This window comes from Elgaria multicarinata, chromosome 5 (assembly GCF_023053635.1).
Source record: "Elgaria multicarinata webbii isolate HBS135686 ecotype San Diego chromosome 5, rElgMul1.1.pri, whole genome shotgun sequence".
NCBI classification, from domain to species: domain Eukaryota; kingdom Metazoa; phylum Chordata; class Lepidosauria; order Squamata; family Anguidae; genus Elgaria; species Elgaria multicarinata.
Window position 1 is genome coordinate 134,328,902 of NC_086175.1, and position 14,876 is coordinate 134,343,777.

At 45.1% G+C, this 14,876-nt stretch overlaps 1 protein-coding gene across 1 annotated transcript; it reads left to right on the plus strand.

Moving 5' to 3' along the window:
- The first annotated feature begins 391 nt into the window (after positions 1-391).
- Positions 392-14,292, plus strand: LOC134399311 (procathepsin L-like). Its single transcript, XM_063127309.1, has 8 exons — positions 392-440; positions 3,096-3,227; positions 3,798-3,920; positions 6,347-6,505; positions 9,326-9,553; positions 11,864-12,023; positions 12,699-12,813; positions 14,115-14,292. The coding sequence occupies exons 2-8, from the start codon at positions 3,099-3,101 to the stop codon at positions 14,212-14,214; spliced, it is 1,014 nt and encodes a 337-aa protein (XP_062983379.1). The 5' UTR covers positions 392-440; positions 3,096-3,098; the 3' UTR covers positions 14,215-14,292.
- The last annotated feature ends 584 nt before the right edge of the window (positions 14,293-14,876 follow it).

Here is a 14,876-nt window from a genome sequence, read left to right on the forward strand (position 1 = left end):
ATAAGCCATTGCCCACATGCTATCAAACATGTCCCCACTGCCATGTGGACAAAGAAGTCAAAACTGAACAAATAAACAAAAAGCCTACAAAACACTTCCTTCCTTTTTTTAAAAAAAACATGTTCTGGTCTTCTTAGGAACACAGGGTGTGAACTGACAGCACTCCGGCACGGGTGTGAAGTCAGGTCTTAAGGCCGACATGCTCTGCCCGTCTCATGAAATACAAATTCAACCCTGCGGTGTTGTTTTCTCTCGGTCAACATTTGATGAAGTCCTTCCCAAGAAGCCGAATTGCATCAGTTGTTTTACCAGGAATTGAAGAGAGGAAGTTTCATGGAACGGCACTCAATAAAAATGGGCCTTTCCACCTCCTACCTCTTGCACCGAGAACCGCGCAGACGGACCAGATCTTTCTCTAAACTTTTCAGCTGGAACGAGAGGTAAGGCGTGTGCCGAGGGCATGAAAGCCATCTTGGAGGGGGATGGAGAAAGATAATGAAAAGTCCCAGGCCTGTTCAGACATACGTCAACTTGAGTTTGAGCTGTAAGCTGCAAATCTACACCCAGTTTTCTGGGAGTACGCCCCGTTGATCTCAATGGGACTTGCTTTTGCATGGAGATCTATATAGTTAAATCAGGGTGACCCTATGAAAAGGAGGACCGGGCTCCTGTATCTTTAACAGTTGTATTGAAAAGGGGATTTCAGCAGCTGTCATTTATATATATGGAGAACCTGGTGAAATTTCCTCTTCATCACACCGGTTAAAGCTGCCCTTTTGTGATGAAGAGGGAATTTCTTCTCCATATTATTTATTTATTTATTTATTTATATAGCACCATCAGTGTACATGGTGCGGTACAGAGTAAAACAATAAAATAGCAAAACCCTGCCGCATAGGCTTACATTCTAAAAAAAAAATCATAATAAAGCAATAAGAAGGGGAAGAGAATGCACCAAACAGGCTCAGGGTGGAGTAAAACTATCAGTTTAAAAGTCAGATCAAAATCAAGTTTTAAAATTTAAATTTAAATTTAAATTATACTGTTAAATTTAAATTATACTGTTTTAACTCTGTATTTTAACCTTATATCAATTTTGCTGCGTGGTTTTATCCTGGTTGTGCTTTTTATATTGTATTTTGTATTTGTATTTTTAACTTGTTGGTTGTTTTATGATGATTTTAATTTTTGTGAACCGCCCAGAGAGCTTCGGCTATTGGGCGGTATAAAAATGTAATAAATAAATAATAAATAAATAAATAAATAAAAGCTTTAGAAAAAAGAAAAGTCTATATGCAAATGACACCTGCTGAAATCCCCTTTTCTATGCCACTGTTAAAGATACCGGAGCCCTGTCCTCCTTTTCATCGGGTCACCCTAGTGAAATCGTCAGTGGTGCAGCTAGAGGTGATTTTAGAGACTGGACCATATTGGGGTGGGGAGGGGGTGTCTAAAGGGACACGGGCCTGCCATGCCCTCCTTCGGGGCCTGCCCTGCTCATGGAATGCCACAGGAAGTGAATGTATGGACTGCATTATCTCTAGGGATGGATGGGCTGCCTTCCACTTGCCTGATCCTGGCGAGGTGGGCAAGGGCAGCTCCTGGATACTCAGCAGTGACCCATGAGTGCCCACTTCCCACCACCCCAAGCTGCCATTTTCCATAACAATAACCAGGTGGAGAGCGGGAGAGAAAGTGGCAGAAAAAAACAGGGACAGCAAAGTCTTGCCTCAGCCCAATCTTGGCCCGGGTCCCACCCACCACTTGCTAGGGCCCTGCTGAATGCCTGCATGTGCTTTTCCAGTGGGCCACTAGGTGTAGATGAATAATTCTTGCCAGAGGGCTGAATTTAAGGCATGCAGGGTTGTTGTTGTTTAATTAGAATGAAGGCTGCAGTTCATGTGATTAAGGACGGTTTGGCACTCAAGGGCTGGCGGTTGCTCACCCCAGCACAGAGTTTGACTTTTTCCCCTGTGGCAAAAACCTTGATCAGGGGCAGCTGAAATGTCACCCACCAAATGTTTGGGCCTAAAACTTAGGGTGACCATATGAAAAGGAGGACAGGGCTGCTGTATCTTTAACAGTTGTATTGAAAAGGGAATTACAGCAGGTGTCATTTGTATATATGAAGAACCTGGTGAAATTTCCTCTTCATCACAACAGTCAAAGGTGAAGGAGCTATACTAGAGTGACCAGATTTAAAAGAGGGCAGGGCTCCTGCAGCTTTAACTGTTGTGATGAAGGCCATCGAGTCCAACCCCCTGCTTGATGCAGGACTCCACCTTAAAGTACACCTAAAAGATGGCTGCCCAGCTGCCTCTTGAATGTCATACTGCTCTAACAGTCAGGAAGTTTTTCCTGATGTCCAGCTGGAATCTGGCTTCTTGTAACTTGAGCCTGTTATTCCATGTCCTGCACTCTGGGAGGATCAAGAAGAGATCCTGGCCCTCCTCTGTGTGACAACCTTTCAAGTCCTTGAAGAGTGCTCTCATGTCTCCCCTCAATCTTCTCTTCTCCAGGCTAAACATGCCCAGTTCTTTCAGTCTCTCTTCATAGGGCTTTGTTTCCAGACCCCTGACCATCCTGGTTGCCCTCCTCTGAACACGCTCCAGCTTGTCTGCGTCCTTCTTGAATTGTAGAGCCCAAAACTGGACACAATACTCTAGATGAGGCCTAACCAGGGCTGAATAGAGAGGAACCAGTACCTCACGCGATTTGGAAGCTATACTTCTATTCATGCAGCCCAAAATAGCATTTGCCTTTCTTGTAGCCGCATCACACTGTTGGCTCATATTCAGCTTGTGATCTACAACAATTCCAAGACCCTTCTCGTTTGTAGTATTGCTGAGCCAAGTATCCCCCCAACTTCTAACTGTGCATTTGGTTTCTTTTTCCTAGGTGTAGAACTTGGCATTTATCCCTATTTTATTTCATTCTGTGGTTTTGCAGCCACATCATACTGTTGGTTCATCTTCAGCATGTGATCTACAACGATTCCATGGACTAGATTAATTATGGGCCATAGGACAAGTTACTATAGGGATAAAATAGCTAAAATTGTCGGTTGTGGTGATGCTTTGGTCTCCTACATATAGAGAATGCTCTCGATCTCGGTGGCGGTGGTGACCTGGCTGGTCTGTCTGAAGACTTTCTCTGCAGCCCTGGATCCGGGCCTGGATAAAGACTGGGAAGACTGGATGAGCACCCATGGCAAAGTGTACGCCAAGGTGAGTTGGCTCTGGTGCATGTGCAGAATCCCTGCCGTTTGCGGAATGGGATGAGCTGCCATTCAAAACCAAAACCAAACTAGTCGCATCGAAAATTGCCTTGTTGGATCAGACCAAGGTCCATTACGGCCGTACACCTGTTCAGGTCTACTCAAAAACAAGTACTCCCAGGCAAGGTTGTATAGGGTTGGCCAGTGGCTATCAACCAAATACGCTTCAAAGAAGTCCCGTGAAGGCAACCTTTCTGCTCTCTCACTCTGCACATGCTCAGGGGGGTATCTCCTATCCAGCTAGAAATAAAATTAGTCCTGGTGCAGAGACCATTTTCTGGAGATTTCTTCTTGCCCTGGGCTTGGTATTGTATGCACTTGGGATCACGGGGCGTGTTTATTCTTAACCAACAGCAACAACAAATTTTACTGCCGTCAATAGAGCATTCCAGCACTGCAGAAGTGACATACAAAAGGGCTGAGCACACATTTAGCTATTAAAAAGGCAATTAGTCATGGAGGATCGAATAGAAATGGCCAAGTTCGGGACTTTGTTCTTAACCGAGCATCGCCCTTGCAGGGGGAAGAGGCCTTCCGGAGAGCCACCTGGGAGGAGAATCTGCGCAGAATTAAACAACACAACTACGAGGCTTCCCTGGGGATGCACACCTACACGATGGGCATGAACCACTTCGGCGATTTGGTGAGCCAACCTTGCTGCTAACTAATCACGTCTTAACCCAAATGGTAGGGTTGTACGGCTGTGGTCCCTTTCTCTTCAATTTTAGTTGGCTTTCAAACAACTCTGTTTCTGTGTAGGGAGCGTTCCATGATTGTTCTGGGATTCTGACATCTGCCTGGTTCCCCTTGACTTTAATTCTGGTCAAGTACCTGGATATGGGAGCGTAGGTTGCTGAATTCTGTGCGTGCACTGTTTCCCTAAAAGCAGGAAATCACACACACACACACACACACACACATACAGAATGAAACAGACAGGCACTCTCTCTCACACAGACTCACATGCAGTGAGACAGACAGACTCACACAGACAGAGTCACACACAGAGACACACAGTCACACACACTCACACACAGAGACAGACTCTCACACACACAGTGAAACAGACAGACTCACACACACAGTGAGATAGACAGACACACACACACACACACACACACACACAGTCAGACACACACACACACACACAGTCAGACAGACAGACAAACACACACACACACATATATGTGAACCGCCCAGAGAGCTTTGGCTATTAGGCGGTATAAAAATGTAATAAATAAATAAATAAATAAATACATATAGAGACAGACAGAGAGAGAGAGAGAGAATATTATTTATTTATTTATTTATTACATATTTATACTGCCCAACAGCCTAAGCTCTCTATAACTAATACCATAAAATCCAGATTAAAACTTTAAAATCACATAAAACCAGAATAAATTACCGTCCAGGGAAGGCTTGCTTAAAAAGATGTGTTTTTAGGAGGCGTTTAACAGTTATAATATATTTAAGAAAGCTTACCCACATTTGTGTAATTGGGATGATGTTGCAATTGCTATTAGAACTTTATGGGGTGGAGGGCAGAAAATAGGGGAAAATGGGATTATTATTATTATTATTATTATTATTATTATTATTATTATTATTATTATTATTATTTTCATTTCATTTCTGTACTGCCCAATAGTCGAAACTCACTAGGTGGTTCACAACAATTCACAGGCAAACTGCAGCACAAAACATTGAAAGATACAAAGTTCAAAGTGACTTAAACATCGAAAAACAATTTCAATGAAATACTGGAGATATTCAGACAGCAGGCATCAGTGCCTCGTCACATGCCATTAAGCACCTGGAAATATTTATTATGTTTCTGTCCTACCCAATAGCTGTGGCTCTCTGCGCAGTTACAAGACGATCCATGAAGTACAACACGAGTAGATGACGGGTTTAACCTGGTGCCGAAAAGATGACTGTTGGTGTTGGGTGGGCGGCCTCAATGGGGAGCTCAGTCCATAATTGGGTGGGGGACACCACTGAAAAGGCCTCTCCTCTGCTGCCACCTTCTGAGCCTCCCTTGGAGGTGGCCAGCCCCACCTGCCAAAATTACCCTATTTCTTCGATTCTAAGACGCACTCCCCCCCCATATAAACATCTCTAAAAACGGGGTGCGTCTTAGAATCATGGGTGTGCCTTAGGGTGTTTTTTTTTTCCTGTTGGCGGTACTGAAATTAGGGTGCGTCTTACAATCGAAGAAATACGGTACTAATGTTACCCTTTCCCTGTTTTTTTTTTTAAGACAGTCAATACTAACGTTTAAAATTTACAAAGAATTCAGTCTTCCTTTGGTGTTTATTCTTTCATAATGTAAATTGGGCGTGGGGGGGGGGCGGGAAACAACCACAGATAAAAATAGAACTAGCCCCAAGTCATCTGTACAAAAAGTGTTGTACATTTAGTCAATGTTGTTATTGCGGCTGTGCACTGCCTCGGGCTAAACCCCGAATCCAAGCCGAGCCAGGACCTTTGGGCTGTGTACCCTCCCTGCTCCTTCCGAACCCAGAACCGCTGCCCATGGGACTTACCTTTGTCACGCATCTTCCTCCATTACAACTGAGATTTAACAGTAAGATGGGGGCTCTGTCCTTTTCATAGATCTATGGTTAAAAATGATGGTGGCCGTTAAGGGCCAGTTCCATTGGCTTTCCTGTGCCCAGAAATCCACAAGGGCTGACCTGCTTTGGGTTGGGGACACAAAACCTGCTTTATCTTTGGTTCCAAAGCAAGGTGGCCCAATCCTGAAGCACCCTGAGTTGAACTGGGGTCATTTTGGAGGCTCTGAAATGGCCTCTGAAGCATAGCTACAGCTGTACACAGCTGTAGTTATGACCCTAATATTGCAAGGTGTGGGTATGGAATGGAGAGTGAGAAATAACTGTGGATACCTAACAGTGTGATCTTATGCGTGTTTCCTGAAAACTAAGCCCCATGAATTCAATGGGATTTACTCCCAGGTGCAGAGGGTTGCAGCTTTACCCTTCCAAGGAGCCCATGGGTGAGGCAGCATTTGAATGCCAGTATTGACCCTGCTTTCATTTCCCCAAGACTGAAGAGGAATTTAACCAGAGGCTGAACTGCTTCCGTCCTGACTTGGCCGAACAAGATGGTGGCAATGACACCTTGTTCCAAGAAACGTCCAATCTGGAAATTCCCAGACACGTAGACTGGCGCACCAAAGGTTACGTCACCAGAGTGAAAGACCAGGTGAGTCGAGAACAGACCTGGGAAGGCTTAACGGCCGAGGCAGGAGCTAATAGAGGGTTACAATGAAGACAATCCAAAGGACATTCATTGATCAGAGGCATACGACAAATATGCATTTATGGCCATCAAATGCTCCTAGAAGAATGCTAGCAAACGGATCCAGGTTTGCACGGCTTGAAATTGCCTTTAGGAATTGCCTTCCTGGCTTCAGGCTGCGGATTCTCCCCACCTCCATCCCATAATTTAACATGGGTTCCCCCCACATCATGAGGTGACGTTTGGTTGAAATCGATCAAATGGTGTTGAAGCAGTGAATCTTTTTTCTTTCTTTCAAAAAATTGATTTCATAGAATCATAGACTAGTAGAGTTGGAAGGGGCCTACAAGGCCATCAAGTCCAACCCCCTGCTCATTGCAGGAATCTACCTTAAAGTAGGGTGACCATATGAAAAGGAGGACAGGGCTCCTGTATCTTTAACAGTTGTATAGAACAGGGAATTTCAGCAGGTGTCATTTGTAAAAATGGAGAGCCTGGTGAAATTCCCTCTTCACCACAACAGTTAAAGCTGTAGGAGCTATACAGGAGTGACCAGATTTAAAAAAGGGCAGGGCACCTGCAGCTTTAACTGTTGTGATGAAGAGGGAATTTCACCAGGTTCTCCTTATATAGAAATGATACTGCTGAAATCCTTTTTTTCAATACACCTGTTAAAGATACAGGAGCTCTGTCCTCCTTTTCATATCTGTCAGGTAGCCTACCTTAAAGCCTACCTGACAGATTTGCTGCCTGTTTGGTTCAAGATAGCGGCTGAAGTTTTCCCTATGCCTAAAACCATCCCAGATAGATTAGAACAAATCCTAAAAGTTTCATAACAACCAAAAGCATTGTTTTTGGTTCCATTGAGGTCGTACAAACACGCTGTGCTGGGTCAGACCCAAGGCCCATCTAACCCATGCCAGATGTCCCAACAGAAAGCCCCCAAGCAGGACAAAGGTGCAATTGTACACCCCTCCCCCATCTGCGTCCCTCCAAATCAGCCACTGGGAAGAGCAGAGACTCCCCGCCGCAACAGTATCTCCAAGTGTGCCCTTTCATTCTTGTTCTATATCAGCTATCAGTATCATCCATCCAAGTGCAAAGAAGCTCCTAACTCTCTCTCTCTCTCTCTCTCTCTCTCTCTCTCTCTCTCTCTCTCTCTCTCACACACACACACACACACACACACACACACCACAAATTACGGCTGAATTTGTGCAAATTGCTCGGAAATTTTCACACACGGCTCATAAATGTGTGCAAAATGCAGAACCGGTGGGTGAGTGGGTGAGTGGTTTGCGCAAAATGACCCGAGAATCCAAAAACTGGTCCGACTTGCTGCAGATTGAGTCGTGCACAGCAGCAGGAACTGAAACAAAGTCCAGAGGCGTGTGCAAGTGAGCCTAGGAAAAGGTTTTGGACTCTATCCCCTGAAACAGATTTCTCCGACCCTAGCAGCTTCCAAACTGTCTCCAAGGGCAGCCCCAATTATTATTACTCTTCTTCTTCTTCTTCTTCTTCTTCTTCTTCTTCTTCTTCTTCTTCTTCTTCTTCTTCTTCTTCTTCTTCTTCGTCTTCTTCTTATTCTTATTATTATTATTATTATTATATTACATTTCTACACCAGATTTCTCTAACATTCCTAGCACCTTCCAAACTGTCTCCAAGGGCAGCTCCAATTATTATTACTCTTCTTCTTCTTCTTCTTCTTCTTCTTCTTCTTCTTCTTCTTCTTCTTCTTCTTCTTCTTATTATTATTATTATTATTATTATTATTATTATTATTATATTACATTTCTACACCAGATTTCTCTGACATTCCTAGCAGCTTCCAAACTGTCTCCAAGGGCAGCCCCAATTATTATTACTCCTCTTCTTCTTCTTCTTCTTCTTCTTCTTCTTCTTCTTCTTCTTATTATTATTATTATTATTATTATTATTATTATTATTATTATCATTATATTACATTTCTACACTAGATTTCTCTGACATTCCTAACAGCTTCCAAACGGTCTCCAAGGGCAGCCCCATGTATTATTATTATTATTATTATTATTATTATTATTATTATTATTATTATTTTTCCACACCGGTTTTCTCTGACATTCCTAACAGCTTCCAAACGGTCTCCAAGGGCAGCCCCATGTATTATTATTATTGTTATTGTTATTATTATTATTATTATTATTATTATTATTATTTTCCATAGTGCCCCGTAGCTGCATGGTTTCAAAAGATTACAACATTAAACATTAAAAACCCATATATAAAATTATTAAAACAGAAAAACGTAAAAAAAAAACCAACCCCGGACAGCATAAAAAGACAACAACAATAATTTCCAGCTCTCAGCCAGACCTAAAGATAGATCTGGGGTCGATTAAAACTCAACATATGGGGCTAAATGCCTGGGAGAATTTAGGTAGCAATGTGGGTGCCATAAGGCCCTAAGCAGTGCTCCGCTCGATCAGACCGAGGGTCCATCTAGTCCAGCACTCTGTTCACGCAGGGGCCAACCAGCTGACCAACAAAGCAGGACATGGTCCAACAGCACCCTCCCACCCATGTCCCCCAGAAACTGGAGCACACAGGCTTACTGCCTCGGATACTGGAGGCAGCCCATAGCCATCAGGGCTAGTAGCCACTCATAGTCTCCTCCTCCTCCAGGAATTTATCCAACCCCCTTTTAAAGCCATCCAAATGGGTGGCCATCACTACTTCTCATTGCGCGTTGCCGCCATTTAATCATCCCATCAACCCAACGCCTTCTCCTTTCCCCCGCAGGGCACCAGCTGTAGGTCTTGCTGGGCGTTCAGTGCCACCGGAGCGCTTGAGGGCTTGCATTTCAAGAAGACGGGCAGGCTGGTCTCGCTGAGTGAACAGAACCTCATCGATTGCTCCTGGGGGCAAGGCAACAAGGGCTGCGGCGGAGGGTCCAGGAATCAGGCCTTCAAGTACGTTAGTCTGAACAAAGGCATCGCATCCGAGCAAACCTATCGCTACGAAGCAAGGGTAACATTTCAATAAGCCCTGAATTTTCTGATCTGCGCTGTTTCGTTTTTTCCTTCCCCTCGCTCCCTCTCTCTTACGAATGTGTAAAACCCTTTCTGTTGGCATTTTCAAGATTGTCATGTGCCTTTTATTCCATTACCCACTCATTGACCATATCAGATAGTTTCCAATTCCCCAAATTTGCATGAATTCGCATATATGCAATTTTGCACTTGTGAACATGTACAGATTCCTCCCCCAAATGCTAAAAAAAAAAACACCCATGGGCCTTGTCATGTTTTAGCCTCTGGGGGAATTGCACATTTATGGCTGATTTTTTTTGAGGAAAAAATTAATTTGGCGTATTTTTCTATGATTAAATTTGCGCAAATTTCTGAAAAGTAAAAAACGACAACCTCGGTCCACAAGTCCATGGAATCTGTGTGACTTGGGGAAAGACGCAGCTGTGCAAATTCGCCACTGCGAAAACGCGCAAATCCTTTTTCGCTAATATGGGAAATGCCCTTTTTGGGCTGGTGGTTTTTCATTTTATTTTAGGTACTTTTCTACAACGAAATTTGCATTTCATTTAGGAAAAGGGGAAAAAACATCCAGTCTCAAATTCCATCATATTTGTGCGACATGAACAGTAAGCGAAAATATGGTCTTACCCTTTTGTTTCCATTTCTTTTTAGCATCTAAAGTGTGGGGGTAATGTGGCTAGACTAGAGTGTTGGACTGGGAGTCAGGAGATCCGGGTTCGAGTCCCCACTCAGCCATGGAAACCCACTGGGTGACTTTGGGCTGGTCACAGACTCTCAGCCCAGCCCACCTCACAGGGCTGTTGTTGTGATGATAAAATGGAGAGGAGGAGGAGGAGGATTATGTAAGCCACCTTGGGTTCCTTGGAGGAAAAAAGGCGGGATATAAATGCAATAATAAATGACTAAAATAAAAATAATAAAAATGTTGCATTAAATATGCAGTCAACCTGGATAGTTGTTTTCTAGCCATTTCTAACAGCCTTTAGATGAGGAGAAAACAGGAAAGTACAATTTGAACACATGGGCTCCTTCACGTCTCAAGAAACAACTCAGGGGGGGCCAAATTCTAAGCTTCCCCAGCTGGCCACACCCCTTCCCTTGGCTCCACCCCCTTTCCCACGACCACTTCTCATTCGGTGGTTACCCAGCCGGGTAAGAAATAAATGTTGTTGTTGTTGTTATTATTATTATTATTGGCTGAATTCCTTCTCCTAAGTCTTAGTTACCACCAGAAAGAGCTAAAGTAACCTGGTAGTTTTGCCCCTCCCACTTTTCCTTGGCCCCACCCCATTCCCTCTCAGACCCGCCCACAAATTGGAATACGGCCCGAGAGCTTTTCTGAAAGGGAATCTTGACCTCTTGTCAGTGTTTCCCCCCAGAATCACCCGACTCCTCAGAACCCTACAGAGGCCGGGACTTAGCAAGGCCTGCAAACCTGATTGGCTCCCCCTCTCTCTTCTCACAACTGTCAGTCTTCGTCTCAATGATTTATTTTTAATCTCCTTTATTTTTCTTTCTATTGAGCCTGTAAACCTGAATGTCTTTGGACAATGAGGAGGAGGAGGAATGAAGGACTTAGCAATTTTGCTCCAGGTTGTCAATTCTTGGCTAGCTACAACCTTCATGGTAGCTGTACCACACCCGAGAGGCATCTAAGAGATGAGGGCCCCATTTGAAAGGCAGTATGGTGTAGTGGTTAGAGTGTCGCACTGGGAATGGGGAGAACTGGGTTCATAGAATCAGAATTGGAAGGGGCCTACAAGGCCATCGAGTCCAACCCCTGCTCAATGCAGGAATCCACCTTAAAGCATTCCTGACAGAAGGTTGTCCAGCTGCCTCTTGAAGGCCTCTAGTGTAGGAGAGCCCACCACCTCCCTAGGTAACTGGGGATGTCGTACTGCTCTAACAGTCAGGAAGTTTTTCCTGATGTCCAGCCGGAATCTGGCTTCCTGTAACTTGAGCCCCTTATTCCACGTCGTGGACTCTGGGAGGATCGAGAAGAGATCCTGGCCCTCCTCTGCTCGATCATCCCGGAGTGCCAGTACCCCACTTGGCCATGAAGCTGACTTCATTGAATTTTGGCCCATCATGGACTCTCAGCCTAACCTACCTCGGAGGGTTGTTGTGAGGATGAAACGGAGAGAGGGGGAGGAGCTTGTAAGCCGGCATGGGTTCCTTGGAAGAGGAGAAAAAGGCAGGATACGAAACTAATGGTAAATGAATTAGATGGAAAAGTTTCTACCCTTCCGTAGACGGAGAGCAGATTGTGGCTGCTGTTTCTTCACAGAATGGAAGATGTCGGTACAACCCCCGGCAACGAGCAGCTACCTGTACTTCAACGGTCAGAATTGCAAAGAACAACGAGAGAGCCCTAGAACAGGCTGTGGCCACAGTCGGGCCAGTTTCTGTCGCGGTTGATTCGAGACACATGAAGCAGTACACCGGAGGTAAGGTGCAAAGAGGCCGCGTTGCAGCGACAACACTGAGGGCGACCGCTTGACGGTCTTCGAAGCGAGCCTCAATGCTGCAAATGTAGCCAAACGGAACATATAGGGTCTGTCAGTTATGAACAGGCAAGCTAAACTTGCTCAATGTCCCACTCAAAACAAATCACTCCTTCTAATGCTGAACGCGGGTGGAGCCGTGCCGATCATTTTGCGGGTAGGACGGGGACCGCCCGTGAACCAAACGGGCCCCACTGCATGCTCAAATCAACCCCAGGGTATGCAAAGGATTAAAAAAACCCAATAAACAAAAACAGATGTCCGCCTCCTCTAAAGGGGCAAATGTCCCCTCGAAGGCTTAGACTGCAACTGTGCAGTGTTGCACTATTGACCCTGCTACTTTTACCAGTTGCATTCAGAGCAGGGCTGACGTGGTAGCCTCTCAGAAACTGTTGTGCAGACTCTTGACCTTATGTGTGGGCTGGGAAGAAGGAAGAAGGGAAGTAGAGGGGCAAAAGATGGAGGGGGAGGAGGCAGGGTGAGCAACAAACAGAGTGGAGGAAAGAAAGAGAGATGAGCAAAATGAGAGATGCAGCGTGGAGTGAGAAGAGAAATCATGGTGTGCTCTGGTGTTTCCCTCCCTGTCGATACTCACCTTCCCATCTCTCCTTGGCCCAGGAATCTATTACAACAAGGGGTGCAGAGGTTCCTTGAACCATGCCATGCTGGTGGTCGGCTACGGCTTTACCAGGGAACACCAGAAAATAAAGAATTACTGGATCTTGAAGAACAGGTGAGAGAGAGGAGCGGCAGAAGAAGAGCTGCTTTAGAAAAGGACAGGCCAAAATCTTCTATTTTTTGTTTCTGTAGGCAAAACACTGACCTTTATGATGGAGGGTAATGGGAAGGATATATTTCTGAATAGGGTTCCGATCAGTGGAGACCGGGCCCTTCTGGGTCCGGGAAATAGGGCAGATGATGTCTCCTTCACATTCGTGTGTTAACATGCCATTTCCCCGTTTCCCTAGAAGTGAAAATTCTACATGCATCTATGCACCTGTTCCTCTATTTCTGATGTTCAGGTCTGAGTGCCATTGCTAATTTATTTATTTATTTATTTCATTTTTATACTGCCCAATAACTGAAGGTCTCTGGGTTGTTTTGAAAAATTGCAGCCAAAACAGCAGCACCCCCACACAAAAGGGAGGTATAGCAGAAAGCACGGGGGGGGGGGGAACCTAACATTTGGTGAAGTGCAACCCGCCCCGCCCCCCAACAAAAAAACCTCAGAAGGAACTGGATGCGTTCAGTGACGGTGAAAAGCTGTTTATTTATTTATTTAATTAATTTGCAGCATTTTTACCCTGCTCTTCAGCCCCCAAAGTCTGCCAGATGTGTTTACAAAGGTTAATCATGAGACAGTCCGTATCCTGAGGCTTGCAATCTAAAAGACATGACACAAAAGGAAAAGGGACGGGGAGGGAGGAGGAAAAGTTTCCTTCTGGCAGGAAAAGGTGAAACCACCAACCCTCTCCACCTGTTGCTTCCTTGGCTGATCTATGAAGCTAGGTTGGTCTTGCCCTTGCTGTGATGTTTTTCCTGAGAAACGACATTTGGGGGAACTCAGGCAGAAGCTGCGTAGCACAGGGGTTAGAGCACCTGCAGAGTCCCAGGGGCAATTCACCAGAATCTCCAATCCAGAGGATCTCTCCTCCAGAGACCTTGGAGAACCCATGGCAGTCAGCGTTGATGACGCTGAGCTATATGGACAGAGTCTGAGCTGGTCTAAAAGACGCTTGTGTGGTTATGGGCATAAAAACCTCTTCCCAGACCTCTTAGCGGTGGTACAGCTTCTCTGGGCTTGCAACGGCCACAAGGAGGTAGCCCACTTCCTGCCCTGGAGGTGTTCCATGAAGCACCAGGGCTGGTAGCAGGCATGATGTTGGTGACCAAAGTGTGCGTGCCCGTGCCCTTAGGCTGAAGATACGGATAGGCGACAAGGAACAACAATGAAAGGATCTGTTCGGGTGTATGGTTGCGGGGAGTCTCTGTGTCATGGCCCTCACCTTCTCTTTTCGTGTTACTGCCCAACAGCTGGTCTGAACGCTGGGGTGAGAAAGGCTACATGCGGCTGGCGAAAGGAGTCAACAATCAGTGTGGTGTTGCAAGTGATGCGAGCTTCCCCGTCCTGTGACCAGCTGCGGGGGCCACGATCCCATCTTCTGGAACTGTCCCAGCTACAAAGCAACAATAGACCAACCACTACCTCCTCCTCCTTGTTCTTCTTCTTCCAATTCTACTTTTAATTCTAAATAATCTTCTTCTTCTTCTTCTTCTTCTTCTTCTTCTTCTTCTTCTTCTTCTTCTTCTTCTCCTTCTCCTTCTCCTCCTCCTCCTCTTCCAATTTCACAGTTTCTGACAGAGCCAAAATGAAGGCCTCCCTTGTAAACTGTCATGGCACCAAATCATGTAAGGGGCCATATCAGTTTAAAATAAAAATAAAAATAAAGAAATAAGACACATTTTTCCCACGAATCCAACAGTATTGAGTGCACGCTGGCACGAATTCAAAGCCAGCGTTGGACCTTCTGGAGAAGTGTGCATTGAACTTTAAGGTGGGCAATGTCTGCATAGAAATTCAAGGCAACTTTCTTACCACTCATTTGTTGATTTGCAATCTTTGTTATGGAGTTTCTCGGCTTTATCTCCAAACTCTTGTGGTGGTGGTGGATTCTCCAGGGTGGGGTCTTTTCCCCAATGTTACCTGGAGATGCTGGCGACTGAATCTGGAACCTTTCATGTGCAAAGCAAGGACTCTCCCAGAGAGCAATGGCCTTTCTTTTGAAAATAAAGTAA

Coding starts and splice junctions, on each gene's coding strand:
- LOC134399311 (XM_063127309.1), top strand. CDS start 3,099: ATGCTCTCGATCTCGGTGGCGGTGGTGACCTGGCTGGTCTGTCTGAAG. Junction 6,506..9,325: donor TCACCAGAGTGAAAGACCAG/GTGAGTCGAGAA, acceptor TTTCCCCCGCAG/GGCACCAGCTGTAGGTCTTG. Junction 9,554..11,863: donor CCTATCGCTACGAAGCAAGG/GTAACATTTCAA, acceptor GTTTCTTCACAG/AATGGAAGATGTCGGTACAA.